General features: G+C 54.2%; 9 protein-coding genes across 9 annotated transcripts; 4 read left to right on the forward strand and 5 right to left on the reverse strand.

Annotated features, from left to right (window-relative positions):
• Window positions 1–371: 371 nt before the first annotated feature.
• On the reverse strand, window positions 372–2,667 carry CLUP02_13198 (DNA photolyase; the record flags this gene model as incomplete). The annotated part of the gene is made up of 3 exons (XM_049292141.1): window positions 372–921; window positions 990–2,499; window positions 2,583–2,667. The coding sequence occupies 3 exons, from the start codon at window positions 2,665–2,667 to the stop codon at window positions 372–374; spliced, it is 2,145 nt and encodes a 714-aa protein (XP_049149287.1).
• Window positions 2,668–3,145: 478 nt separating this feature from the next.
• CLUP02_13199 (uncharacterized protein) lies at window positions 3,146–5,261 on the forward strand (the record flags this gene model as incomplete). Its single annotated transcript, XM_049292142.1, has 3 exons — window positions 3,146–4,579; window positions 5,135–5,167; window positions 5,244–5,261. The coding sequence occupies 3 exons, from the start codon at window positions 3,146–3,148 to the stop codon at window positions 5,259–5,261; spliced, it is 1,485 nt and encodes a 494-aa protein (XP_049149288.1).
• Window positions 5,262–5,982: 721 nt separating this feature from the next.
• CLUP02_13200 (uncharacterized protein) lies at window positions 5,983–8,054 on the reverse strand (the record flags this gene model as incomplete). Its single annotated transcript, XM_049292143.1, has 12 exons — window positions 5,983–6,051; window positions 6,170–6,574; window positions 6,632–6,641; window positions 6,741–6,812; window positions 6,853–6,902; window positions 6,940–7,108; window positions 7,254–7,346; window positions 7,413–7,464; window positions 7,598–7,628; window positions 7,689–7,762; window positions 7,821–7,921; window positions 8,014–8,054. 12 exons carry the CDS (start codon window positions 8,052–8,054, stop codon window positions 5,983–5,985), a joined length of 1,167 nt encoding a protein of 388 aa, XP_049149289.1.
• Window positions 8,055–8,403: 349 nt separating this feature from the next.
• On the forward strand, window positions 8,404–10,337 carry CLUP02_13201 (fork head domain-containing protein; the record flags this gene model as incomplete). The annotated part of the gene is made up of 2 exons (XM_049292144.1): window positions 8,404–9,345; window positions 9,555–10,337. 2 exons carry the CDS (start codon window positions 8,404–8,406, stop codon window positions 10,335–10,337), a joined length of 1,725 nt encoding a protein of 574 aa, XP_049149290.1.
• A 2,195-nt stretch (window positions 10,338–12,532) lies between these two features.
• On the forward strand, window positions 12,533–12,676 carry CLUP02_13202 (uncharacterized protein; the record flags this gene model as incomplete). The annotated part of the gene is made up of 1 exon (XM_049292145.1): window positions 12,533–12,676. The coding sequence occupies one exon, from the start codon at window positions 12,533–12,535 to the stop codon at window positions 12,674–12,676; it is 144 nt and encodes a 47-aa protein (XP_049149291.1).
• Window positions 12,677–13,816: 1,140 nt separating this feature from the next.
• Window positions 13,817–18,345, forward strand: CLUP02_13203 (uncharacterized protein; the record flags this gene model as incomplete). Its single annotated transcript, XM_049292146.1, has 21 exons — window positions 13,817–13,859; window positions 14,024–14,073; window positions 14,164–14,356; window positions 14,491–14,816; window positions 14,926–15,033; window positions 15,057–15,165; window positions 15,261–15,366; window positions 15,396–15,428; window positions 15,465–15,558; window positions 15,640–15,667; window positions 15,738–15,944; window positions 16,013–16,185; window positions 16,311–16,374; window positions 16,540–16,814; window positions 16,876–16,910; window positions 16,988–17,068; window positions 17,156–17,216; window positions 17,293–17,727; window positions 17,796–17,872; window positions 17,928–17,966; window positions 18,039–18,345. 21 exons carry the CDS (start codon window positions 13,817–13,819, stop codon window positions 18,343–18,345), a joined length of 2,844 nt encoding a protein of 947 aa, XP_049149292.1.
• A 131-nt stretch (window positions 18,346–18,476) lies between these two features.
• Window positions 18,477–20,655, reverse strand: CLUP02_13204 (uncharacterized protein; the record flags this gene model as incomplete). Its single annotated transcript, XM_049292147.1, has 10 exons — window positions 18,477–18,525; window positions 18,733–18,995; window positions 19,054–19,217; window positions 19,277–19,369; window positions 19,437–19,616; window positions 19,663–19,763; window positions 19,819–19,907; window positions 20,074–20,244; window positions 20,303–20,345; window positions 20,540–20,655. 10 exons carry the CDS (start codon window positions 20,653–20,655, stop codon window positions 18,477–18,479), a joined length of 1,269 nt encoding a protein of 422 aa, XP_049149293.1.
• A 30-nt stretch (window positions 20,656–20,685) lies between these two features.
• CLUP02_13205 (uncharacterized protein) lies at window positions 20,686–22,308 on the reverse strand (the record flags this gene model as incomplete). Its single annotated transcript, XM_049292148.1, has 1 exon — window positions 20,686–22,308. One exon carries the CDS (start codon window positions 22,306–22,308, stop codon window positions 20,686–20,688), a length of 1,623 nt encoding a protein of 540 aa, XP_049149294.1.
• A 99-nt stretch (window positions 22,309–22,407) lies between these two features.
• On the reverse strand, window positions 22,408–23,646 carry CLUP02_13206 (uncharacterized protein; the record flags this gene model as incomplete). The annotated part of the gene is made up of 5 exons (XM_049292149.1): window positions 22,408–22,542; window positions 22,610–22,928; window positions 22,992–23,204; window positions 23,338–23,472; window positions 23,600–23,646. The coding sequence occupies 5 exons, from the start codon at window positions 23,644–23,646 to the stop codon at window positions 22,408–22,410; spliced, it is 849 nt and encodes a 282-aa protein (XP_049149295.1).
• Between the last annotated feature and the right edge of the window lie 1,030 nt (window positions 23,647–24,676).

Consider the following 24,676-nt stretch of genomic DNA (forward strand, 5'->3'; position numbering starts at 1 on the left):
TACTGCTGCTGGTAAGCACTTCTCGAGAGAGACGACGCCCATTCGACCGCGCTTGCGTCCCGAAACCTTGACCGTAAATGCTGGCTTCGAGAGGCTGATCGAGAAGAACGCGTTACATCAACAACAATCGAACGAATGATAAGGTCTCGAGAGAGGTGTTCGATGGACTTGTCTTCACCCAGAGATTCGCACTATTTTGACGTGTCATGCTCGAGGAGAGGTATTCGGTCACGACAGACACTATTATGGTATTGCTTTCTATCCACTCAGGGGTAACATAACCTTGCTCAACGTCGAGACCAACCCCACCAAGACTTGCAACACTATCTTACAAAGACCAATTGGTCGACCATAGGCCCAAGCAGGAGTGCTCACAAGTCGGTTCTGCCCAATCCAGCCTTGTACGCCGATAAGGCTCGTTCACGACACCCCTTGTGTTCAACCATGGGCTCGGGATAGCCTGCTTTCTTCGCCTGGGCGCCCGCACCGCGGTCGTACGGAGCGTGGATCGCCTTGCCCTTGATGCCCTTCAACTCAGGCACCCACTTGCGGATATAGTCTCCGTCAGCATCAAACTTCTCGCTCTGGAGGAGTGGATTGAAAATGCGAAAGTAGGGCTGGGGATCTACGCCGACACTGGCAGAGAAACCCCAGCCGCCATTGTTTGAGGCGAAATCGCCATCAATAAGGGTTTCCATAAACACTCGTTCTCCCATGCGCCAGTCAATAAGGAGATCCTTTGCGAGGAAGCAGGCGACGATCATGCGACATCGGTTATGCATCCAGCCCATGTGGACCATCTGGCGCATCGCCGCGTCGACAATGGGGAATCCGGTCCTGCCCTCTTTCCAGGCTTTGAAGTCGTCCATATCGTAGGACCATTCGATGTTTGCGTACTCGGGCTTGAAAGGCTTGTTCATGCTAGTTGGGACTTGTTAGTGATCAAGGCTTTCGAATTATGGACGGAAAGGGAACGTTGTCCGACATACCAGACATATGGCCAATTTACCAAGACGTGCTTGTAGAAGTCTCGCCATGCCACCTCGCTGATCCATACCCGTATCCCCTCGTTGCCCGCATCCAGCTTCTTGGTCTTGTTGCGGTCCCGAGCGTACCGCACGCATGTCCTCGAACTGATGGTCCCACTGGCAAGGTGCACTGACAAGGTGGAGGTCCCGGCGTCGTGAGGGATGTTGCGTTTGTTGTGATACTGGCCGACCTTTTCCTCGCAGAACTTCTCCAGACGGCTTCGTGCCTCATGTTCGCCAGCCGGGAAGAAGGCACGGTAGCGCTTCTTCTGGTCGTCGTCGAGCTTCCGGTCTACAATCTCCTCCGGAATCTCCGTTTCAAATAGCTTGCCGTACTTCTCCCTTGCGCTGGATGGGTTCTTCGCGGGCGGATCGTATAGCTCGAGAAGGTCCAAGTTCTCGTGGACGTGCCGGACCCAGGCCCGGAACCAGGGTGAATAAACGGCGTACTGTTTGCCTGCCCCGCTGGTCAAAAGTCCGGGAGGGACGACGCACGTATCGTGCAGGACCTCGTACGAGAGGCCCTTGTCGGCAAACATGCGGACCATCTTCCCCTCTCGGCGGAGCTCGTCCACCTCGTACTCCATATTGGCAAACAAGTGGCTGGCCTCCCATTGATCCATGAGCTCAGCGATCCGTTCGGGAATCTTTTTGCGTTTTTCAACGGTCTCGACATAAAGCGGGATGTCAAGTTTGGCGAGGTCCTCCCTCAGAACATGCAGGGTCCTGAGCATAAAATCGATGCGGATGGGGGCCGTTAGATGCGCTTCATAGTCCTGGGGGCTGACAATGAACATGGCGATCAGTGGAACGCCCGCTTCCTTGGCCTTAGCGCTCGCTAGGGACAGCGATCTGTTGTCTGTTGTCCGGAGATCCATCTTGAACCAATGGACGACGGCGTTCTTTGTCTTGACTGCCTTTCTCGTTTTGGAAGTCTGCTCCAGAGCGGAGGTGAGCTCCTCGATTGGTCTGGGAAGTTCGTTGTCGTTGTAGGCGCGTGCTCGGTCGTTGCTCATCTCGTGTGGATAGAACTTCCGGAGGACGATTCCATGCTTCTCAGCGTCTTCGTGGAACGGGTGCGGCTTGCGCAGGGGATCTCCGCCATTCTGCTCCGTCTTGGTTCTCTTTCTCCCGGAGTCGCTGGACTCCGCCGCCGGCGCCGCCTTGCGCTTCTGCTTGGGCGGCATCGTGGTGAAGTAGCGAGGATGAGAGTGAGGATTCGCTGCTGTGAGGTTGATCGAGCTCGGTTGTCGAGTACTGCAGAGGAGGCGGGAGTTGCAGAGTTGAGAAAAGCTCAAGGCGGAAGTCGAGTTAAAGCGCGAGGCAAAGGGAGAAATGGCAGTAGTAGCAATCGCAACACGAGTATAAGAATGAGTTAGAGGTGGAAGCGCGTTGCTGGGGAGCAAGACGCGACAGGCGAGCATAAGGTGACGAAAGCTGGGGTGTTTCCAGTCGAAAGACTGAATCTGAACTGTTTGATTGAATATTGCATGATTCTAACTTTCGTCTGGCCCTCCCATCAAGCTCTTCAGCCTGTGGGAAGGGGCTATGGACATGATCCAGCTGGAGAAAGGTTCACGATCGGCGCGATGTCTTGTGCGTCATCATGTTCCTGAAATCGGGAGATCTGGACGTGCATCAGCTCTAGCGTGCCATCCCAGCTCCCAAGGCCCTGGTTTAGCGGGGGCCCTGTTGCCCCGCCCGATTGGTTCAGGGATCCACGGCGAGGCGGAGAAAGTAAAAAGCGAATCTGATTGGCTCTCGGGGACTGCCCGTGCGGCTCGAGGTGAACGACTCGGACCAACGCTCGGTGAGCAGGGATGGCTATCGGTAGATCTCGGTGTGTTTCGGTATCACATGAGGTAAGGACGGAAGACAGTGCCCGGAGATCTGCCGGACCCACACATGAACATCACGTCACATGGCGATAAGAGCTGGCCCCCGTAAGACAAGTTCCCCGATAAGCCCTCGGCCTTCTTTCCTGTTGTCGCAAGGCAGCTCGCTCAGCTCGCGACGACGAGATCGCCCCCAACTTACGACCTTCACGACAAAGACAGTATTCTACCTGACACCAGAACCGTTGTCGCCGATCCCCCAATCCCTCAACGACAGCAAACATGGACCCGAGCCGCAGAGCCATGCTCTCAGGGCGCAGATCACCCAGCCGCAGAGATCGCGAAAGAGACAGAGACATAGCCTCTCCACGACGCGACCCGAATAATCGCATCACCAAACCCTCGAACCCTCCCCCTTCTTCGCGGCCACGTCAGAACAACAATTCGAGCTATATGACGCAGGATGAGCAGTCTAGACAGTTTGTCGCCGATGAGGACAAGTTCGTTCTGAAACAAGCCAAGAAGAAGGCTGATATTCGAGTTCGGGAAGGCCGAGCCAAGCCTATTGATCTTCTGGCCTTCAATCTGCGCTTCATCGACGACGACCGGGACGTCTTCGACGACGACGATGCCGACTTGCACCTCAATGTGGCCTCTCCCGAGGAGGTCCTGCAGGGGCTCGACGAATCACAGCTACGAGACCTGGATTCTGACATCACGTCCTACCACACCCTCGAGCAAAACGACCGCAATCGCGACTACTGGAAGTCGTTGCAAGCCATCTGTGCCGACAGGCGGCAGAAGCTGAAACCACAAGGTCCAGACGCTCGGGTCGTGAGCACAGTATCCGAAGATGTCGACAAGATCCTGCGCCCCAAGACGTACGAGCAGCTCGAGGCACTCGAATCACAGATCAAGGCAAAGCTCCGCTCCAACGACGATATCGATGTCGACTATTGGGAGCAGCTTCTCCGCAGTCTGCTGGTGTGGAAGGCTAAGGCCAAGCTGAGAAAGGTGTCCGAAGCAATCAACGACAGCAAAGCCGCACTGCTGAAGCTGCAGGATCCGGAAAAGGCAAAGGCACTGGGCCACCACCAAGCCAACCATGCCGATTCTATTTCGGGCCCTGCAGCAGTCAGGAACCTGTCATCTGAACCAAGCAGGACAGAAACAAAGGCGGTACCTGTTTCAAGTGCGCCCCCGGGAACTGCTCGATTCGCTCAGACGGGCAACGAAGACTTTTCCCAAGCTACCAAAGCTCTATACGACCGTGAGGTCGCGCGTGGCATTGGTGAGGACGAGGAGATATTCACGGCAGAAGAGACCGTTGCAAGTGGCTCGAAACCTCAATGGGCTGACAAGCACCGTCCACGAAAGCCGAGATACTTCAACCGCGTTCAGATGGGCTACGAATGGAACAAGTACAACCAGACACATTACGACCACGACAACCCGCCCCCAAAGGTTGTCCAGGGCTACAAGTTCAACATCTTCTATCCCGAACTCATTGACAAGACCAAGGCGCCTACTTTCAAAATCATTCGAGAACACGGCAGAAAAAGGGGGGAGTCTTTTGCCGCAGCAGGGGAGGAAGATACATGCCTCATCCGATTCATCGCAGGTCCACCGTACGAAGACATTGCCTTCAGAATCGTGGACCGCGAGTGGGATTACAGTGCGAAGAAGGATCGCGGCTTCAAAAGTTCTTTCGATAAGGTATGTTTTGTGGCGTTTTCTACACCGTCTTCACGTGGCCCTTTTCATCTGCATCTTGTCTTGTTTCTCCCTCTCTCTCCCTTCTCATAGTGCTCGTGGCGGAGTCGACGCGGTGCATATGCACGGAGAGCACAAGAATCACTCAAAGGGGGGGGGGGGGGGGGGGGGATTGCAAAGAGCAACGCCCGCACAACTGTGCCCCTTACCCTTCTCTCTTTTCCTCGTTTCCCCAATCTGCCGTCATGTCGAAGGAACCGACCCTCCATGAGACCTTTCTCCAATGCCGTGATAGGCGGTCCACGAGGAGACGAGGGGAAGACAGCCTTCGCTTTCCGCCAGACCACCGACTCCGCCATTCCTCCCCCCTCCCCCCCCCCCCCCCCCCCCCCCCCCCCCCCCCCCCCCCCCCCCCCCCCCCCCCCCCCCCCCCCCCCCCCCCCCCTTGCCCAACCGCCTACACGCGCGCCTCTGGACGTATTCTCCTGTTTTTCTGTCATATTACTTGACACCAGCCACCCTTGTCATGGCGTTGAGCTAATCTTATACTCCCTGCAGGGTATCCTGCAACTGCACTTTCAATTCAAAAAGGTAAGGAACAAGTCCCACTCCCACGTTTGATTCTCTCTGATTGCAACCATACTGACATGATGCCCCCCCTCCGCAGATCTACTACCGGAAGTAATTGCCCCCAGAATCGGGCTGGGGTTGGAAAGGAGGCTCGCTCGTATTGTCACGATGCATCTACGATGTCACGATGTGACAGAATCAACCGGGTGGGCGGATACATTGGGACAACGTTTGGTGTTGGGAGGTTGTTTTGTTTTTGGCCTGGCCAGAAGTCAGGACAGATCTGTATCTGCTATCCATCTTCAGATCCCGTTCGCCTCATCTTCTTCTCCCGCTCGCTCGCTCGCCGGCCGCTCTCACTTTCGCTGGTACCACGTACATTCTCTCCTCTTTTTCTTCTCCTCCACCGTTCGGATCATACACCCGCCGACGACCGCAACAGACCGCCGCTGGCCGCGGGCCGACCTCCTGGGAAGACAAGAGAATGACGCACAATCACACATGCGACCATAGCTCTCGTCTGCAACTAATCAATTACCTCCTTTCCATCTTCTCGTGCAACTGTTGGTAGTTGGTACCAGGACACCAAGGCATCAAGGCACCGGACGGGGCGCCAGGGCAACCCTTTTCGGACTGTTACTGTACCTTTACTTGGAATAGCTGCCTGGCCCCCACGACGCTAAGTGCTGCCGGCCCCGGACGACTGACATGATTCTAAGCAGACTTGTATGAAGCTATCCTGACCAGAGTCCGAGTACAATGGCTGCAGCTACTTGCTGATCTCCACGCCACCGCAGACGAATCCACCCACCACCCTGCCACGCCTACCCTCTCATCTATGGGCTGGCGATCCAACCCCCTTCACCGACTTGGCCGTTGGGCGTTGTCGGTGGGAAGACGGGGTACTATGACGAGCAGCAGAGTCCCTGGGTACTACTGACCTGGAACGATCGGTCTTCCCCGTGATGCACAGATGTAGAGAGGCAAAGAAACCCGAAACACCACTCTTGAGCAAGCGGCCACATTTCGGCATAGGCGGGATTGAATCTCCACCTTGACTACATGATTTCCCTGGCCTAAATCCGTGTCGACAACGTTGAGTGTTAGGGAGCACCATAAACTTTCTAGAATTCGAAAATGATCTACGTGCCCGCGGGCTGGCATCAAGAGACCGATCATCCGCCTGCCTTGCAACTCTCCTACACTGGTACAAGCCAGGACTTTGAGGCAGCGCTCGTGGAGACGGCAGCGAGTGATTGGTCTTCTCGCCAAAGTCGATGCATGCGTCCGGTGTACCTGCTGCTGGTCTCCGAAGAGCTGTTGCTCTGCCCCAGATGCCTCCTTTCTCAGCTCGATAATTGACTGGCTGGTTGTCAAAGCTGGCTGGCGGGCCTCACTCCAACCATGAGAATGACAGGCGTACATGGTCTGTACATCTCATGTCGAGCTGTACCTGTTACAATATGCCCCGCCACGACCTGCTACCCACATGGGCCTGGTTGTGGATGTGTGCAACAACCTCTCATTCTCTCGCGTCTCCGCTCTCTCGCGATCTCGCCTGGTGTCTAGGTAGCCTCAGGCTTAGAGCATGTACCATGCCAGTATCCTGCCGTTGACCTCCCACACTCCCCCCTCTCCATCCGCCATCCCGCACAGGGCGATGGACCTGGACTGTCATGGCCGCCATGGCCGTCCCGTGCGGTCACTGGGGCAGAGTTCCGCTCCTGCTATCAAACCATGGTTGCACGCAGACGACCTGGATCATGGGTCGACGGCTTTTAACGAATGGGCACCAGGTCGGTGGCGTTGTTAGTTCCAACGGCTTTTGCTCTACCTTCGGGGTAGAGACCACATGGAGACGAGGGAGGAGGAGAGAAAGGTAATCCGAAGAAAGAAACGCCCTTGGAGGCTCCCCGTACCGCCCAGTCCAGCCCCGGCCGTCTTCTACTCCTCACACCTTTTCTTTGGCAACAGGGCATCCGTTCAGTTCAGAGTTAGTAACCTGATCCCTTCATGAGGATGCATAAGGGGACGCCATTTCCGACATTCCTTCAATCAGCATTCCAGAATAGAAATTCCATGATCCCGGTCGACTATACTCTTGCACTTGCCCCGGACGGAGCTGATGGCAGAAGCCACATCCAAGCCTCCATCTGTTTCCGTTTGCGTCCGGTCTTGGAGAATAGAGGCTGCAACGGATCTGTGCATGCAGCAGAGAGGTTGCCGCAGACGTGGATGGGGACCTCTATCTAGTTGACACACGCACATAGGCAAAGACAGAGAGGGAAACGCAGGCGGCAGAGAGAGAGTAAAGGAGACTGGAGGGCGCGCAGACCAGCAATCGCGCATACAGAAGAGCTTCAGACAGACGCATATACGCACACAAGCATATACACAACAAGCAGACACACACACACACACATACACGCACACGCACACACACGCACACACATGGCGCCGCCGCGGCAGCGGGAAGACAACGCTAAAACAAGAGCCAAGCAATGAGCTGGCACATGTTGCCCTCTCTCTCATTCTCACTCACTCTCTTCCTCTCTCTCTCTCTCTCTCTCTCTTCCTCTCCCGATATCCACATGGCCAATGTTACGCTAACACCCCCTACAACCCATGTCACTTCTATCGACAGTCCACACACCCCCCCATCTTGCAACCTTACCCCGGTCCTGCGCCTCTCTGGCTGGCTCATCCCAGATCCTGTACGTATCTTCTTGTACGTACTCAAGAAGACCAAATTGGGCGACATACGTCTGTCTGTTCCTTGCACTACCTTCACAACGCTCTACTACCAACATGGGAACATCTGGAAGATAGGACAGGCCTCTCTCTCTCTCTCTCTCTTGTTAAATCACAACGGGGTCAACCCCTTGCTGGAGGCACCTTGAATAGCCATCTGTGCTTCTTTTGGTCTTGAACCAACATCGTTGAAGTCGCCTCATTAATAACCTCTCGTGTCTCCTCTCACTTTCTCGAGACGCCTTCCTGAGACGGTCTTTTATTCGATATCAAGCTCAACATCGTTAACCTGTTGTCTCACCTCGACCATTGTTAAACTTCGACTCCTCCTCTCCCCCACCCTTCCTTCATCCTTACAACATCATCTTCAAGTGGTGTCTGACATCTTCATCTATCCCTCGTTTTGAAACCTCTTTCCACGCAAACTTCTTCCCAACTTGTTTCAGACAGCGTTACCTGATTCTCTTCCCCTTCCTCCTCCACACAGTCATACTGTTCACCGCATCATGACGGCAAAGAACTCACCTCAACACAACATGGGCGCTACCCTGGCCCATCAACAGCAGAGCAATAGCACACAGTCTTCAACCGCCTTGGCCATCAAGACGGACATGGTGGAAACATACAACACCATGGCTCCTGAACAGCAACCACAACAACAACAACTTCAGCAACGATCTTTCACCGTCCAAGATCCTCAACCATACTACACACAGCTCACTGCCATCAGCCAGCATCAATATCCGTCGCCAGTCATGAACCACACTACCTGGTCCTCGCCACAGTCCATGTCTACAGATGAATTTGACAACTACTCATACCGCGGCCAGACCGTTCAGTCGGCATACAACCCAGCTTCTCTCTCGCCGAGAAGCTGGCCCTCGTCAACCCAGACGCCCCCACCGGTGCAAGCCTCGCAGTACGAGTTGCCCATTCGTTCTCAGGAACCAGCCTTTGGGCTTGCCAACGACCACTTGACAATGTCGCCAGAGACTCTACGCGGAACAGATCTAAACGTCTCCCTTCACTACAGTAACAACGGCTATCCCCACGGCTTTGAGCAGCGCCATTTCGATCCCGAGCCCTTGCAGCGAACTCTGGAGAGCGATAGAGTTCACTACGCATCTTCGCCGGGTACCGACGCTCCTGGGTCACCCTACGGCGGCTCTCCGACCTCGTTCCAAGTTGGCGACTTGCCCGATGGCATCCAGAATCTCGGTAGCCAGAGTCCCTCTACCAAGGCCAACCCCCAGCCAGATGCTGCGAACAACAACGGCGAGGGTCCGCCTTACGCCAAACTCATCCACAGAGCCCTCAAGAACGCACCAGACCACTCCATGACTTTGCAGGAGCTCTACAAGTGGTTCAGAGACAACACCAACAAGCCTCAGAGGACCGAGAAGAACGGATGGCAGAACAGCATCCGTCACAACCTCAGCATGAACGACGTAAGTATCTTTGCCTGTTCGCTCGCCCCACGTCACTCCAGTAGGATCATTATCCTGCCCAAGAAGGCCCCATGCATATATTATGCTTGAACTCCAACCCCCTGGCTAGTGAAGCATTTGCATCTTGCATAAGCCTAACCGACGAGCCCCTCTTTGTCCCCTACCGTAGCACAATGATCCTGTTCGCTAACACGAGGACTCCCATCTAGGCTTTCCAGAGAAGAGAGAAGGAGATCTTTACGCAACCAGACGGCCACACCTCTAACGAGAAGCGCGTGTCTGAGTGGTACCTCAACCCCAAGTACCTCGATGACATTCTGCCGACCACGCACTTCCGCGATGGCAACCGTGGCGGCACCTCTCGCAGCCTCCTCGGTCGCCGTGCCTGCAACGCCGCCGCCGCCAACGCCAACGCACTCGGCGGCGGTCCCATGGGCATGGGAAGACGCAACAGCCCTCCCCGCTCTTCCACCATCACGCACTACCCGAACCCCGACTATCCCAACCGATCCATGCCCGGCCGCGCCATGTCTGGACGCCGAGGAGGCCGCGCCACGACAAACTCCCGCAACGCACGGCGCCAGCGATCCCAGACCGGGTCCATGAGCCCCGTCATGGCCTCGCAGCATCACCACCAGCACCATCACCATCAGCAGCAGCTTCCTCCGCACATGCAAATTCACGAGGAGATGATGAGACGGAGTCAGGTGGCCAACGAGCAGTGCTTCCAGCAACAGCAGCAGCGCGAAATTCAAGCTCGCGGTGGTCCTCTCAACCTCAGCCCCATTTCTCCTACCGGAACCGTCATCGTTGGCAGCACGCCCGGCGGCGGTAACATCACGACTCCTACCAGTGCTCCGGATCCCTTCATGGCCGCGGCCCAGCCCTACCAGTTTCAGGGCTATGCCATGGCTGATGTTTCTGGAGTGTACAGCCCTTCGACACCCGCCGGCGGTGCCATCTATGGATGGGGCTCCAACGCCCAGTTGTGAGCGGTGTCGGCACATCACATCTCATGATTGGAGACGGGTTGGTGCGGCTGAGTTGGTGTGGCTCCTGTGGTGTGAGTGCTTCGTCTCTGGGGTGGTCTGTAACTCTTTCCCTTCCTCTATCTATTTTTTTCACAACGGCGTTTACCGGGGGTAACGATTGTTTCCCCCTCCCCTCTACCAGAAGCGTAGAGCGAGTTGGGTTGGTCATGGGTGGGTGGCTTTCTTTCTCGCTTTTCCGTCTTTTAGGGCGATGATGTATTATTGTACGGCGGGTTGGACGGTCGCGGGAAGTCAAAAAGTCTCCGCCTCTGGATGTCAAGGGTCAGAAGAGGGCAACAAAAAAAACACAAAAAGACATGAAGATCAGTTCCCAAGAGGAATAGAGCTTCCAGTTGTTTCATTACCCCATCAAAGCCTCTTCCACCTCTTGTCACACTTCTCGATTTGGTCTGCTTACGCCTATCTCCATCTCTAACGACTACCCTCGCCTTTCCTGTTAAGACGGAAAACCAGCAACGAGTTTTCGCCGCGGAGTATTCCGTCTGGTTGGACGGGACATCACGAGAGCGGTCCGACTATCTTCTCTAGCTGTTCTCGGGGGCCCCGGCCCCGGTCGCTCTACTTTCATTCTTTCTCTGTCCCCCCACCCCTGTTCTCTCCTACGTCTTTTCTTCCCGCCAAGATCTGGCGCTCCGGGGACATGTTCGGATGAGGGTCGACGACGCACATCGGGGGCAGGGCAGAGAAAAGGGCCAACCCAGGGGACGGGGATCTGTGTCTTGCAATCCGCTCGACGGTGAGATGGGGGGCAGGACATGGGTGCTTGAGGCGTGGGCGGTGGAGAACAATTCTCTCGACGCTGTCTCTCTCTCCTCCCAACGCCTACCACACCCACCACACCTGGCAGCACACACATACACACAGACACAAGCACGCACCCCTCCCTCATCCCCTCCTCTCCCACACCGAATTTCCATACATCCACGCCCCCCTCATCCTGCTCGGATTTGAAGGGTACAGTGCCCGTCTTTGACACCTGCAGGGTTCGAGACTCGTTGGTGCTCTACACTACGACTAGTCTTTCTTTTTCTTCCCTCTCACTGTCTTTTCGGTGTTCTGCCAGGTGTGTGTGTGTGGTGACGGACAGACAGTGGATGGTGCGGCGGCGCGGAGCGTGTTGCGTGTTGTGGGCTAGCTTCCCTCTCTGTTGGAAGCAGTTGCCGCGAACCCAAGTTGACAGGGCAAGGGAAAAAGCAATTCTGACTATACGGTCAGGATCGCGGTGCGAGCGTGAGAGAGAAGGGGGAATGCGACGAGACGAGAGGAAGCAGAACGCGAGAGGGGAGAGGAGGGAAGAGAAGAGAGTGGCGAATGTGCTGCCTACCCAACTTGCAACTCCCGCTTGTCTCTTTTCTTTTTTCCTCTCTCTTGAGTTCTCAACTGGTTGGTGTTCCACCTTTTCGCTTTCATTACGGCACAGGACGGGACAGGATGGGACAGCACACGCAGCGACACGATATGAGGGTATACGGAACTAGGGAACAACAAGGATACCTGGGAAACGACCAAGTTTATGTTTTACTTGCATTTTTTTTTTTTCATTTGCACTTCTTCTCTTCTTGAACTTCCTTTATTCTACATCCACGAACCGAGGCGGCATCGATGCAAAAAAGAATTTCAACCAACATCTCACGACAACGATCACCATCATCTTTACCCTTGGGCCAGGCAACTCGTCGACGAAAAAAGAAGCATCAACATCCACCAAGTCAACATCGTCATCAATATCGTCATTATGATCATAGAAGCGCGTGCAGCCGCTGCTGCAAAATACCCCCATGTTTCTTCAATACCTAAGTAGTTTTGTTTCCCTTTTTTGCAATTTTTTGGTTTCTAAGCTTTGCGGTTCGGAACGAGTTTGCTTGATTTTCACTGCTATTAGTCTTTATGCCAGTTTTGCATTTACCTCAAGATAGGGTTTCACAAGCGGAATAGCTTGATGAGTCAGTATGAGTTTTTCAAGATGGACAGTGTCTTGATATCTAGAAGGGACAAGAAAATTAATGTAGTGTTGGCTTCATGATCTGAATTATGAGTATTATGATTATCCTTTCCAGAAGAAGTGCAATAAACAATCTTCTCTTCTATAATGGTCATAAAAACCACTTATGACGATGAGTGGTGATGATGCATGCATGCATGCGCTCATAGTCGAGCTAAGGGGATCCTCCTCTCTGCTTAAGTCTCCAGTCTGTCGGGCATTTCGCTGTTGCATCCAAAGATTCCAAAGCCGCACGTCAAGCGAAACTCTCTCACACACACACACTCCCCTCCCCTAGCTCCCTCCTGCCCTTCATTATTCCTCATTCCCCTCATTTCGTGCCATCTCATCTCAATTGGGGATGTTTAATTTACCAGTTTATCGGAAAGAGAGAGAAAAAGAAAAAAGGAAAAAAAATCCCAAGGGAGCTTGGAACCTTGGGAGCCTCGAGATCACAGAGAGCAAAGCCCTCGAGGGCCAGCACGAGGCGGCTGCGCACAATTCACACCTAGTCTACGGAGTACTTGTCTCTCACACACCCCTCCTCGGCTCCGACACCCTGGTCATCTCACCAATGAAAGTGGAGCTGTGGGCAGCGAACAAGGGGGGGTGATTTCCGAGAAAATCTGCCCGCGTGGGACCCCGTTTGGGGGTGGTGCGTGGATAGAGATAGACTTTCGGGGAGCAGGACGGTAGCGGACGGACGATCGATCAAGCGACTTTGCTTGTTCCTTGCTTCATCTCTGGTTATTGGTCGCTCTGGTCCTTGAGAGAAGCGCACGGACGATGGGTGATCGTACGTAGAGAGATAGCCAGGGGTGAGGTCCAAGAGGGTGGTGGTGACTGGCCCGTCACTGGTCGACTTGTGTGTGCAGATGGCGGCTGGAGGTAACAGGAAGAAAGGTCGACCAGGGTCGGAGGAAGGGTAGATCGTTGTTCGTCGCGGACAGGAACAAAGAGAATGTGTCCGCAGACAGCGTATAGAAACTGACAGCGTACAGACTTATGCGGAAGCTTGTGTCATCTCCCGTCTCTGTGACTGGGCAGGCCAACTTGCGGAGGCGTGGAAGGTATTCGTAGCTAGGTACAGTGCTGTGTATGTCTAGAGGAACCAGGGAAGATGGACTGCGAGTATGGACGCGGGCCAGGTGGCCTGCGCAGGGCCAGAGGAAGATCATTCAAGAGGACAATATGTAGCAAAGTCGATGGATGCCCATGATCAACTCTAGACTACTAGATGCAGTCGCCCAATGTGGAGAAGGAAAATGGAGACGGTAATACCAGGCCTGTTGAAATGTCAACCTGCTAATCGAAACCAAAGTAATCCAGGGTGGGCGGCCAGGTGGAGCTCCAATCTCGAAGGTCGGACGATGAACCTCCCGTCAGACATGGCGTTCAGTCTAGACCCGGGTGCTTCTTGGAGTCACGCAAGCCTCAAATGGAGCACAGAGTAGTCGGACCGTCGGAGTCGGACGGCGCAGGTAAGGTAAGGTAAGATAGGTAAAGTAGGTAAAGTAGGTAAGGTTAGGTGAGCCTGGTAAGTCAAGGAAAGCGTACCCAGCTGCGGGTCCCGTCAGACCTGGCCGTTGAATGAGACGACGGGATCGTCACAAAGCTTCTATTTCCTCCTCATCTCTCACACTAGGTCCCTCGTCAGCCTTCACCCTCTCCTCTCAGATCCCTGACCTGGATTGGGTGACTGAAGCCAGGCAGGCGGGAAGGCCTCCTTACTCCTCGGGCACAGAGGATTTGAGATGAAGAGATGCCATGGAACGAACGCACCAGGGGCGTGGGCGGTTTGCTACGAAGAACACATCGGGTTTCCTCGAACGTCGTGGGAATGTGGAGAAGAGCAAGCCCCGAGTATCGGGGATCGCCAGGATGGAGCTTGATGTGCCTGCCGCAGCGCCGCGCTCCATAGCCATGCGTAGCCATGCGGCCCTTGCATTGGATACTCCCAATCTACTTCCTTCGCCCTGTGAGGTCGGAGATCAAAGCCTCGCAAAGCGCAGCCCTCATTGCATCAGGGCACGCTAGAACTAGGCGGGCAGAAAGGCATTAGGGTAAGCGATAAGACATGATAGGTCCTGTAGACGACGACCACAACGACAGTCGCCCCGGGTCGGATCGGCCTGGACTACTGGGCGGCAAGGCTCGGCGGCGGAGGAGGCGGAGGCGACGAGGTTGTCGCCCAAGCCAGGCCATCAGCGGTGAATGTAGGTAGCGTGGTAGCACACCCCTCTGAGGGGAAAGAGTTCTTCAGGGCCCAACGTCGCGTCAATTTGTCAAATGTCTGCCGCTTTCTTTTTCCTCGTAGCATTGTCAACCCGTCTGTGTCTTCCGCATGTCGCATCGCGGGGGTGGAGAGGAGGCCGACGAGAGGATGGCTCCATAGTCTCTTTGTCGAGATGAGGGCCATCTCCCTTTCACGCACGCCCGTTGGAGAAGCAACAACTCATGCAAGACGTCTTTTGATTTCCTCCTTTATCTGCAGCACATCGAGAGGAGGAGATGGGCATGATAGACGCTTGAATGTAACAGGACTAGCCGCTCTGCGATCCCGACTTCCGCGAGACCGCGTATAACCCTGCCGGGGATTTTTGCCATGCAGCAATGGCGAATAACTGGCGAACCACTTGTCCTGCCGCGCCCTGGGTGAACGTCATGCTTGTCCACAGAGCCTGTCATTGAAGGGTGATAAGAGGGCTGTGACTCTCGCTTCTTTCTCTATCATTGGTTACCGAGCCCTCGGGTCGAGACTAGGGATTGATGGGTGTCTTGGTCCTGGTACATGGCGTCTCCCAACCCGGACTTCTGCTCGATAATCCCGGACTTCTGCTCGTTCGAGGTGGATTCTAGGTGGCAGGTGTGGCCATGTCAAGGTCCTGGGATGAACAAGAACCACACTGGCTGGTTAGCTAGCCCATGGACCATGGAGCAGGTAGTTGGACTCGAGACGAGGTTGTTGGGCCCCACTGCCCTCTCTTGGTAGGCAGTTTGCTCACACCCTGCTCAAGCACCCTCTTCGTGCCTCTTTCTCAAAGGCTAGGGTGCGTTTTTGGACTGATCTCGCAACACCATTCCAGGGGTCAGACTCGCAACTGGAACTGGAAGAAGCCATCGTATTCTGCATATGTCCTCAAGGCGGGGGTGCCCTCGTCGGGAATCTGTATATCTTGGGTGGCTTTAAGCCGGGTTTGCGCCAAAAAAATTTCAATCTTCTGAACACTGGCAACGTCGACTGACAAAACCCGAGGCCAGCGGCGCAGCGCACAATACGGCCTCGTTAGTAGGGTAGGCCCGTCGCAGCGTCAAGTTATGTCGCGAAGGTAGGTATCCCTGTCCCTGACTGTGGCCAGATGGCCCCCATCTTTTTTCTACTCGAGGCATCGAGCCAAGAGAACCGGCAAGCCACGAAGCTGGGCGCGAGCTGCTGACTGGTTCCCCGGAAGCCGCACGGCAGGCCGGATCTGTCTTTGCAGGACTGTCGACCCCTCGAGTGGCTGGTTTGACAAAGAAAACCCGCAGTCGCACGGTCATATGGCCAACGGTTGAGGGTGTCATGGGTACTTGTCCCGCACTGATACTGGGACGCGATACCTTACACAGTAATACGATGTGCCGTTGTTCATAGTCTGCATAACAGCTGAGGCGCAAGACTGGCATAGATGTGAGCTGTGTGAGACTGTGAGGAAGGGGGGGCCCAGTCCAGTCATCCAAGATTCCCAAGCAAAAGCCACGCTCAAATTAGATGCCGCTGAGCGATCCAGCTTCTTTGATGTAGGCCCAATGTCTGGGGCACATCTTGTGCCACATGAGATGCAGGCAAAAGGATCGATAGACCGATAAAGCCTTGACTGACCGCCGGTAATTGTTTGCGGCGGCATGCAACAAACCCTAAGGGTAAAATAAGCGTCTGAGATGTTGAAGAGGTTGTCACCGCCCCCCAAGTCGGAGTTGACGAGAGTCCGCCAACACCAAATGATGGCCTGTCTGGTATGTCTGGTAGGTCTGGCTCACCAGAAGACGCACGTCGTTGAAACAGACTTGCCTTTTCTCTCTTGGGCGTTATTCTTTTCCCATTCTTTGCGGCGGGGGGACGGGCAAACGTCCGATGGACATGGTCCACAAATCATCCACTTTTTAACCTGGAAGTGCCAGGTACAAGAGGAAATCCTTCTTACCCCCCTCTCCGACCTCTTGCATTCCTCTTTGCGGAAACACCTCGCCGCCTCGGACACTTCCTCCGCTCCGTCCAAGAGGTCCGCCCAACGCGACCGTCGTTCCCTCGAATGAACCCCCCTGGTCTGTCAAGGCTTGGGTCTCGAGTCACCAGCGCGAAGACTGTCACTAGAAACACCCAAGTGGCAACGGCCAACAAGCAACGACAACTCGCAACCTTTGCCCTCTTTCAAGCTTCCCTTGGGTCGAGTCCTGTGCTGTGTCGCTATGCGTCCCGTCCTTGACCCTCGTGTGTGTTGACATGTCTTCAAAAAGGCTGAGGAGACAACTAGTCTAGTCCAGGGCCAGCAGTGAACAGATCACGCTTGCAAGGTTGGCTCCTGGGGGGTTGTTTCCAACAACCATCCCTAACCTGGCACGTTCATAGGTGCGAGAACCCCGCGCCAACGGCTTCGAATCTTCGGATAAGTGATCGGGGGAACAAAAGATGTCAAACGGCACTCGTTGGGTGATCGGAAAACGCCAAAAGAGCACAATTACGACGATATCCCAACCCAGGCGGGGGCTCGTGGGTGCCGAGATGATTCGCTCATAGTCGCTCATCCCCCACATGTGCCAATACAGTCGAGCAAAAGGTGGTGTCGACTGGCTGCGCGGTTGACAGATTTGACAGCCGTCCTGCCGGGCGAGCTAGCACGCCGTTTTTTCTCGCTAGTCCTTCCTCGTCCACAGTTGAGCACCTCCAACGGTCTATCCACTGTCATTGCAAAGACGGTTGCGAGACAGGCAACTATACCCTGGCTCTCGGGTTTGGTGGGGGCAGATCCCGCCGGAGGAGACACGCGTGCCTGTCCAGGACTCGACTTTTGTTCGTTGGTCCAACAATCCAGATGGGGCCCGCGGTACAGATACGGCGGCACAGATACCAACTCGCCAGACCTCTTTGCGTTCAAACATGAGGGGGGTGCTTCCACAAGTCCTGGACTCCAGCTTGATTATCGCACACCACCGTGGCTCGCCGAGGACTTATTCTACCAAGAGCCGCTCGTCACAAAATCGAGACTTCGATGGCTGAATTTTGTGATAGATCCTGGATCTCTGATTATCGAGATGGCAGTTCTGACGAGTTCCCGGCCGTTTTTTTCGCTCTCCTTGCCAAGTACGGACGTAAGTCCATGAATGGTCTGTCACACAGCGCACGGCATTGATCGGTGATGATGAACTTTGGGGGGGAGCCAGCGCCCAGAAACCGTGTCTGCAATGCCGTCCACCGCGATTCGGCTCTCCCACACATGAGCACGGGATCCGTGCTGTGTGGACCGAGATTGACGTTAAGTCCTTGTTCCTTAAAACCCGATTCATCCTAGAAAGGTTGAGATCACTGGCTTCTGGGTCACGCAGATGAAGTTGGCAGATCCATGGCTTTCGCCTCGAGAACCCGCACAGGAGTAGCCTATATGCTGCTTCCCGGGTGACAGGCTTGAGTGCAACTTCAAAGGAACATGTATACATCGCATCTTATGCTTCATTGCGTTGCACAGCGGCGCGGGATCGACATCCTCGAAGGAAAGCCGCAGGCCCCTCGGCCCATATCTATGGCTCCGGTCGAGTTTCCGTGCCGCGCGGGGCCCTCTCCTGGGATATGTGTTTGAATCTTCCCGTCTGATGCGCAGGCCGCGCTGGCGAGGATCGTCAACCGACAGCGTGCAGAGCAACTACTCGAACACACGGCGCCATCGGCTTACATTGTCGGGTATCCTTGAACAGCCTGCAGAAGTCTTTTGATGTCCGTCCGGACCGCGGGTAGTTGATGCAGCGTAATGCAGCAGTCCGTAAATCTGAAATCTTATTTCCGTCGAGAAAGAAGCATCCTCTCAATCAATCTTCAATCCCTCCCTCATAATCGTCGAGCGCACTCACGGCATGGAGACGCTGGTGGCGATGAATGACCGCACCGAGTTTCTCCTGTTCAATGTCATCTTCAAAGCCTTTTAGCCGACTTTACGCCTCTCAAGTCGATTCGGAGACGCTTCATTTGATCTTTCGATAGCATTCTGTGGTATCCTCAGTTTGCCATTCCGATGGCACTCCGGTGATTGATGCCATCGAGACGCTTTCTTTTCTCGAGCTAATATCCTGCGACAAGAATGATGTCCGTGTATCGATCTGCACCAATCATTTAGTGATCCACGTTGGATCTTCGCCATCGCGAAGCTGCAAACCAGCGCTGGCCGGTTGAGAACGGCCGTTTGAGCTTGATTCTGGCTGGCAAAGGCAATGTTCCTCAACCGATGGCTTTGCCTTCGGCCGTTAAGCTCAAATGCTAGGAAAGAAAAAATGGCACGCAGGTCGAAGACAAGTCGTTGAATTATAACGTCCGTAAAGAAAGCTCCGATAAGCCCTTGGGTTGTAGCAGAAGCTGACGTGTGGGCTCGCTAAAGCAGTCGCCCACTCACGACGGCAGGTTTCCCGTCTTCTTACGTGCGATCTTACGGGCGAAAGAGCACAACTTTGTGCCCTGAGGAGTCCTGCCCGGTCGACGGGACGAGCCACCGGGGCATCGTTCCGATGCAGCATTGGTATGGTCGTGATGCATCTGCCCCGTTGAAACTTGAGGCGTTCAAGGACAGTTGCTTCTGCGGAAATGCGGACGTAAACTGCCAAGCTTCATTGCAGGAATCTCGAAGCCTTATTGCTACATGTTACATCGCCAAACGTATGAGAAAGAAATCTGTCCCGCAACGCTGCAAGGTCGCATCGCGGGCCGCGGCCTCGGGCAGCTGGTCGGAACCCAGATCATGCACCGTCCCTTGACCGGTGTCGTCTCTAAGCAATGCATCAAAGCGAATGGCTTCCTTTGGCATGATATCGTATACAAGGTTTTACGTCTCGTTGAATACAATGCTCCATAGCCGCAGGCGTGTCACTGTAGCCGACAGACGGAATAGACGAGCGCTTCTCTGTACTTCGTCTTACAACGAATATTACTTTCCGCCTATGGGCCGCGCCGTTAAGATGCGCGAGAGATTTCCCGAGAATGGGCGCGGTTTGCCAAACTGAGGAACGAGTGTTGCACGGTCCAACGTCTAACAAGGCGGAGACCTTCCGTTGAGTTGTATCGAACTTGAAGGGCGGTACGCCGGTTGAAGATGTTTATGAGTGCCACGTGGGGGAAAGGCATCTTGAGATATGTCTCGGTATTACTTTGCGCTTCTCAAGAACAAGACGAGCCTTTTGGGTCGACTGCCGATGTGTGACCTGGTGCCACCTTGCCATCGGGAGATGTCATAAATAGAACGGCATGTCCATGCTGAAGTGGAACGATGTCCACGAGCAATATTCATCTTCTAGACGGTCTTGCGTTGAAAAGGCTGCAACGTTTCATCCTCTCATTCCATTGTTGTTGAAATACGTTACGTGCCGTTGGCTGGGTATCGCAATGGACATAAAGCCTCGACATTGAGAAATGACAGTTGTTCCTGATCTGTCACTGGGCTTCTAGAAATAATGTACGTGATCCGCGGCACGGCCAGACGCGTTTCTGCTGTTGTACAAGCTCGGCCTGTCTCGCTTCAGCTCCAGGTATGACCTCGGAGGAAGACGCAGTTGCGAACATCTCAAGGAAACCACACGGAGGTATGCAAGATTCTGCTGCTCAACGTCGGGGCTCCGGAAACGAACATCCTATGTCGGACAAACGAGCTAACGACGTGTAAATCTTTTCGGTCCTTTATCAAGCGACCTTGCATGGCTCGTGTGGAGTAATTTGCGCCACGTCCTGAAGGCTGTCAGATTTGAGAGAAGAATGAAGTAGTTCTAAACCAGATCCGAGCCAGAGGGTGTCTCATGTGTAAGGCAATCCGCATCGGATACATTCTTGAACATTTCGTCCACCTTAATTCCCGGTCCGACGGCATGCCAATATCTATTTCGAGAATAGCCTTGTTACGCTGATGTCTTCTTCTCCTGAGTAGGCTACCAGTCGAGTATTGTCCGTCTAAAGATAGCAGCCGGCATCGCTTTCGATATCAACTCATTGCAGTACTGCCAAATGGCCGGAAGGATGTTCAGTGATGAGGTAGCTTCGAGTGGCATAGAGATGTAAGACTTGAGACTAGGGTCGACCTAGAACTTCCGCTTCTTCCGTGCTGGTCCCGACGTGGCCTTTTTCTGTATCTCTTGTTGTAGTTCATCTCGTTTCCGATCTGCCCGTTCCTGTGACGTCTCCCTGGGCTTCACCGAAGGCTCCTCGTCCGCTCCAGACCTTCCCCTGATTTCCGCATCTTCGGTCTTCGGCTCTGGAGTCTTCGATGGGCGCGCGCCTCTGCCTATCCTGCCCAAAACAGGCTTCTTAGATGGCTCTGGCGATTTTGAAGGTTGACGGTCGCCACCAATGCGGCCTAAAGCCCCCTTCTTCGGAGATTCTGGAGTCTTTGAGCGACTGGCACGACCATCGCCGATACGACACAAGCCCCCTTTGAAGTTACTCGCGGCAGGCTTCGGTGGTGGCGAGATCTCAACTACCGATAATGGACTTTCGTCTTCAGATGCCGTTTCAGTATCCGAGCCTGGAGCAGCTGGCACAGGATCTTTCAGGCCTGAAGATCTCGTTGCTGTTGCAGGCTGGCCTTTCTTTCCTATCGTACCCAGGCGGTTAGATTGAATGATGGGTTCATCAGGAGGTACAGGTACGCTGTCTGGAATGTGGGATTCGTCTTCGTCTTCAGTGCTATCGTCGTCGCGTCCGGAGGGCGGCGGGACGGAACGTTTCCGGGCGGGCATAAGATGGGGAGGCGTCGACTGCACTTGAAAATCGTCATCCTGATCCTCTCCCGCAATCCCCTTGTTTGCCCGCTCGCTGTGACCATGCCCCTCTCGTTCGGATTCGGGAGGCGACATTGCCGGCCTGCTTGAACGGGACCTCGACTTGGGTCCCACAATCGGGATACATAACGCCTCTGGCCTGGCCCACCAGTCGTCAAGAGGAGTTGCGGTGTCCATGTCAGCCTTGCGACTATACTCGAGTCCATCGCCGCCAAAGACACTCTCAATAGCACCGAGGACGTCCTCCAGGCCGTGGTCTGACTGCGCCTTCCAATCCTCGAGAGAAAAGGGAGCCAAACCCTTGACTTTTTCCTCTGCCATCTTTCTCGTGGGCTTCTGTTTTGCGGACAAGACGGCGAAAACGTTCTCCAGGCGGGTCCCAGTAGCTTCTAATTTGTCCAGAAGCTTCATGATAACGGCATCCTTCTGCTTGATGGTTTCTGTAAGGGACTCCACTCGCCGGCGGCTCACAGAGTTTGCTTGTGCGAGGGGTACGACAAGTTCTGTCGTGAGTTCTGACTGGGAACACTTTTGCAGATACATCGGCCATTCTAGAGGTTGCATGTTATCCAGTTCGCAAGTAATATTCAATGTCAGACCCTGCTCCCCAGCTTCCTTGTTAGAGTGTGTTGATATCGACATGGATGCTTTTCCATGGTCTCGGTGGCTTGGATCAAAGACAGATTGAATCTTGGACATGAATGCTCGCATGTTGCTGTCGCTGTCCGTCGGGTCGATACTAGTGGACTCATTGAGGCTGCGCTTGTAGATGGCACGCCGATCCAACGATTCAGACCATATGTTGGCCAGGTCTGTAACAAAAATTGTGTATGATGTAGTCGTGAATGTTGTCGATACCAAAAGGTTGGGCAGATCGGCTGAAGGAGGCACAGGCAGCCGTCGCCAGACGGACGGTGTTGTCATGGCTGCGCAAGTCCCGTATACTCGACAATTAAGAACAAATTTCCGTGGTCTATCAGATGGGAGAATACGCAGCTAGCCGCGTGAGAACTCGAAGCGGCGTTATCTCGCAGCTGGAGGGCCGTTGCATCGACGGCACGTCAAGAGCCGATTCAGACGAAGCCTTGCAGCAGGTAATTGGGGTTCGAGCAGAAAGACTTCCGGTGCGACGTTACCGGTGAGTACGTCGGCCCTATTCTTTGGACAGAGTCTTGATGAAACGTTTTGACGCAGCTCTCAATGAATGAGTTAGAATGAAGTGGACCAAGAACACGGCGGTTGTGCTAGTCGCAGCATCTATGAGTTGCTTCGGATGGGCGTAGAAGGATAGTGGCCGGTCAATTTTGGGGCGTCTGATGCAGAAAGGATGTGGTGATCTTGCAGTGACACGTATGACAAGAAGCATTAGCCCCGCGGAACGGAAAGGATGGCGGGGATGTTGAGGGTGATGGAATTCGTTGGGTTCAAAGGAGTAGGTTGGAGAGCAAGACGTGGAGGTGGAAGGTATCACCAAAGACTTGGCGCGCTGCGGTGCATCAATCAGGCAGCCACGTACAGTGAGAAGCAAAAGTTGGAGACTGTGGCTTCCGGTTGTCAAGCCACAATGAAGATGGGAGGGGAAAGAAATGTGGGGATAATTGACAGACTATCTGCACTGTGCATGGAAACACAGGGTGAGAGGGTCGTCCAATTTACAGAACCCCGATGAGAACGTGCGTGAGAGTGAGCATGAGGGCAGCATGAAGAAACGGGTGCCAACATTCATAGGTCTCATATACTTGGGGCAAGTGAGGCTGTCGAGCATAGTGTACCACAACATTGGGTGGGTGCCACGACATTGACAGACAAAGTCTTGCGTACTTGTCCATGAATGTAAGTCGAACGGGGATGTGAACGTATCTTACTTACCATGAAGACGAGGATTGTGAATTATTACCCCTCATTCGAAGCCTTTTGCTCACGCCATGTCAGAGTAAACAAGCTGCAACCGACTGAATTTGACGTGTCTCAGAAGCAACGTTGGTCCAAGTCGGGATGACTGAGAGCTGGGAGAACTTGAGGCTGAAGTAGGATAAGGTTTGGACGAACATCCAGCAGGGGCATCCTAACATTGGCAGTACCATACTACTGTACGTTCACGTCAAGAATGGTTGATCTAGGAATATCTCAGTCGGGCTTCGGTACGATGTGTACTCTTTTCCAGCCGTACGCTTTTCCGTTCCATCAACTTTCTTACTTCTCTTACTCATCTCACCCGTTGTCTTCAAAGTTCAGTGCCTTACTCAGCTCAATGGGATTCATGAGGGCACGTGCCTCAAACCTTATGTAAGTCATGAAGATGAACGCCAGGTACGTACCCAATCTACCTTGGGTCGGTGGTCGGATATTTTGACGTTTCCCAGTGTGCCAGTCCTCTACGCAATACCTAGGTGCTATTATTTCTTGTTCATACTTGCCTTGATTAGGTTCCTTCAATGGAGTCAAGTCAAGCGCCTTTGCAACGTCAAGAGTCCAGAACTCCAGCTTGTATAAGACAATCGCCAGCCACTGACCGCTTCAAGATCATTAAGCAGCGTGGAAAAGTGAGACAGACCGTTGTAATGCTACCGTCAACGTGGAGCTGGGCCGCTCCAGACTCCCTGAAAAAGACGAGAGAAAGCCGTCACTCATCATCATCCGAAGTCTTTCATTGGCGTAGCTGTGCACCGCCATAGCGCCCCCATATTTCCCACCTCAACCTCGCGTGGCGCCGAATGCGCCACTCGTTTTTCCTCCAGTCCACCAAACATCCACGCTCCAGCATCATTGCATGAGAAACCCCCCGTCTATCGCCAAGATCCCATGCGAGCCTGTTAACTTGGTTGGACTTCTTTCGGTGCTACGCCACCCCCGCTGAACAAGCTTGATTCAGGATTCCTGCGAGCCTGTCGCCAGGCGCTGACTGGTCCGTCAAGGGCACATCACCAGTGCCATGCTTGCCAGGCACGAAAAGCAGGGACAGGGACATGGCGGATGACGTTCCCAAGTGAGGGGAGCCTTCATCAATTTCTCGCACCGCACCATATGGCATTCACGACAACAAAGTAGGATGCCGGTGGCAATCTTCCACGCCGCTGGCAACCCACCATTGGCCATCTTTTCTGTGGTCCGCTGCCAGCCACATCTCAGCCATGCTTACAGTACGCTGGTGTTGCGTCTGAGTTATAGGACAGACCTGGCAAGCCTGGCTCTCCAAGGCGAGGGGATGACGGCGGCGGAAGGCGGAAGTGGCAGGCGTCAACGTGTATTACCTTACCTTGCAATGGGATGATCAGCCAGGAACGCTATCCGT

This window comes from Colletotrichum lupini, chromosome 7 (assembly GCF_023278565.1).
Source record: "Colletotrichum lupini chromosome 7, complete sequence".
Classification (NCBI taxonomy): domain Eukaryota; kingdom Fungi; phylum Ascomycota; class Sordariomycetes; order Glomerellales; family Glomerellaceae; genus Colletotrichum; species Colletotrichum lupini.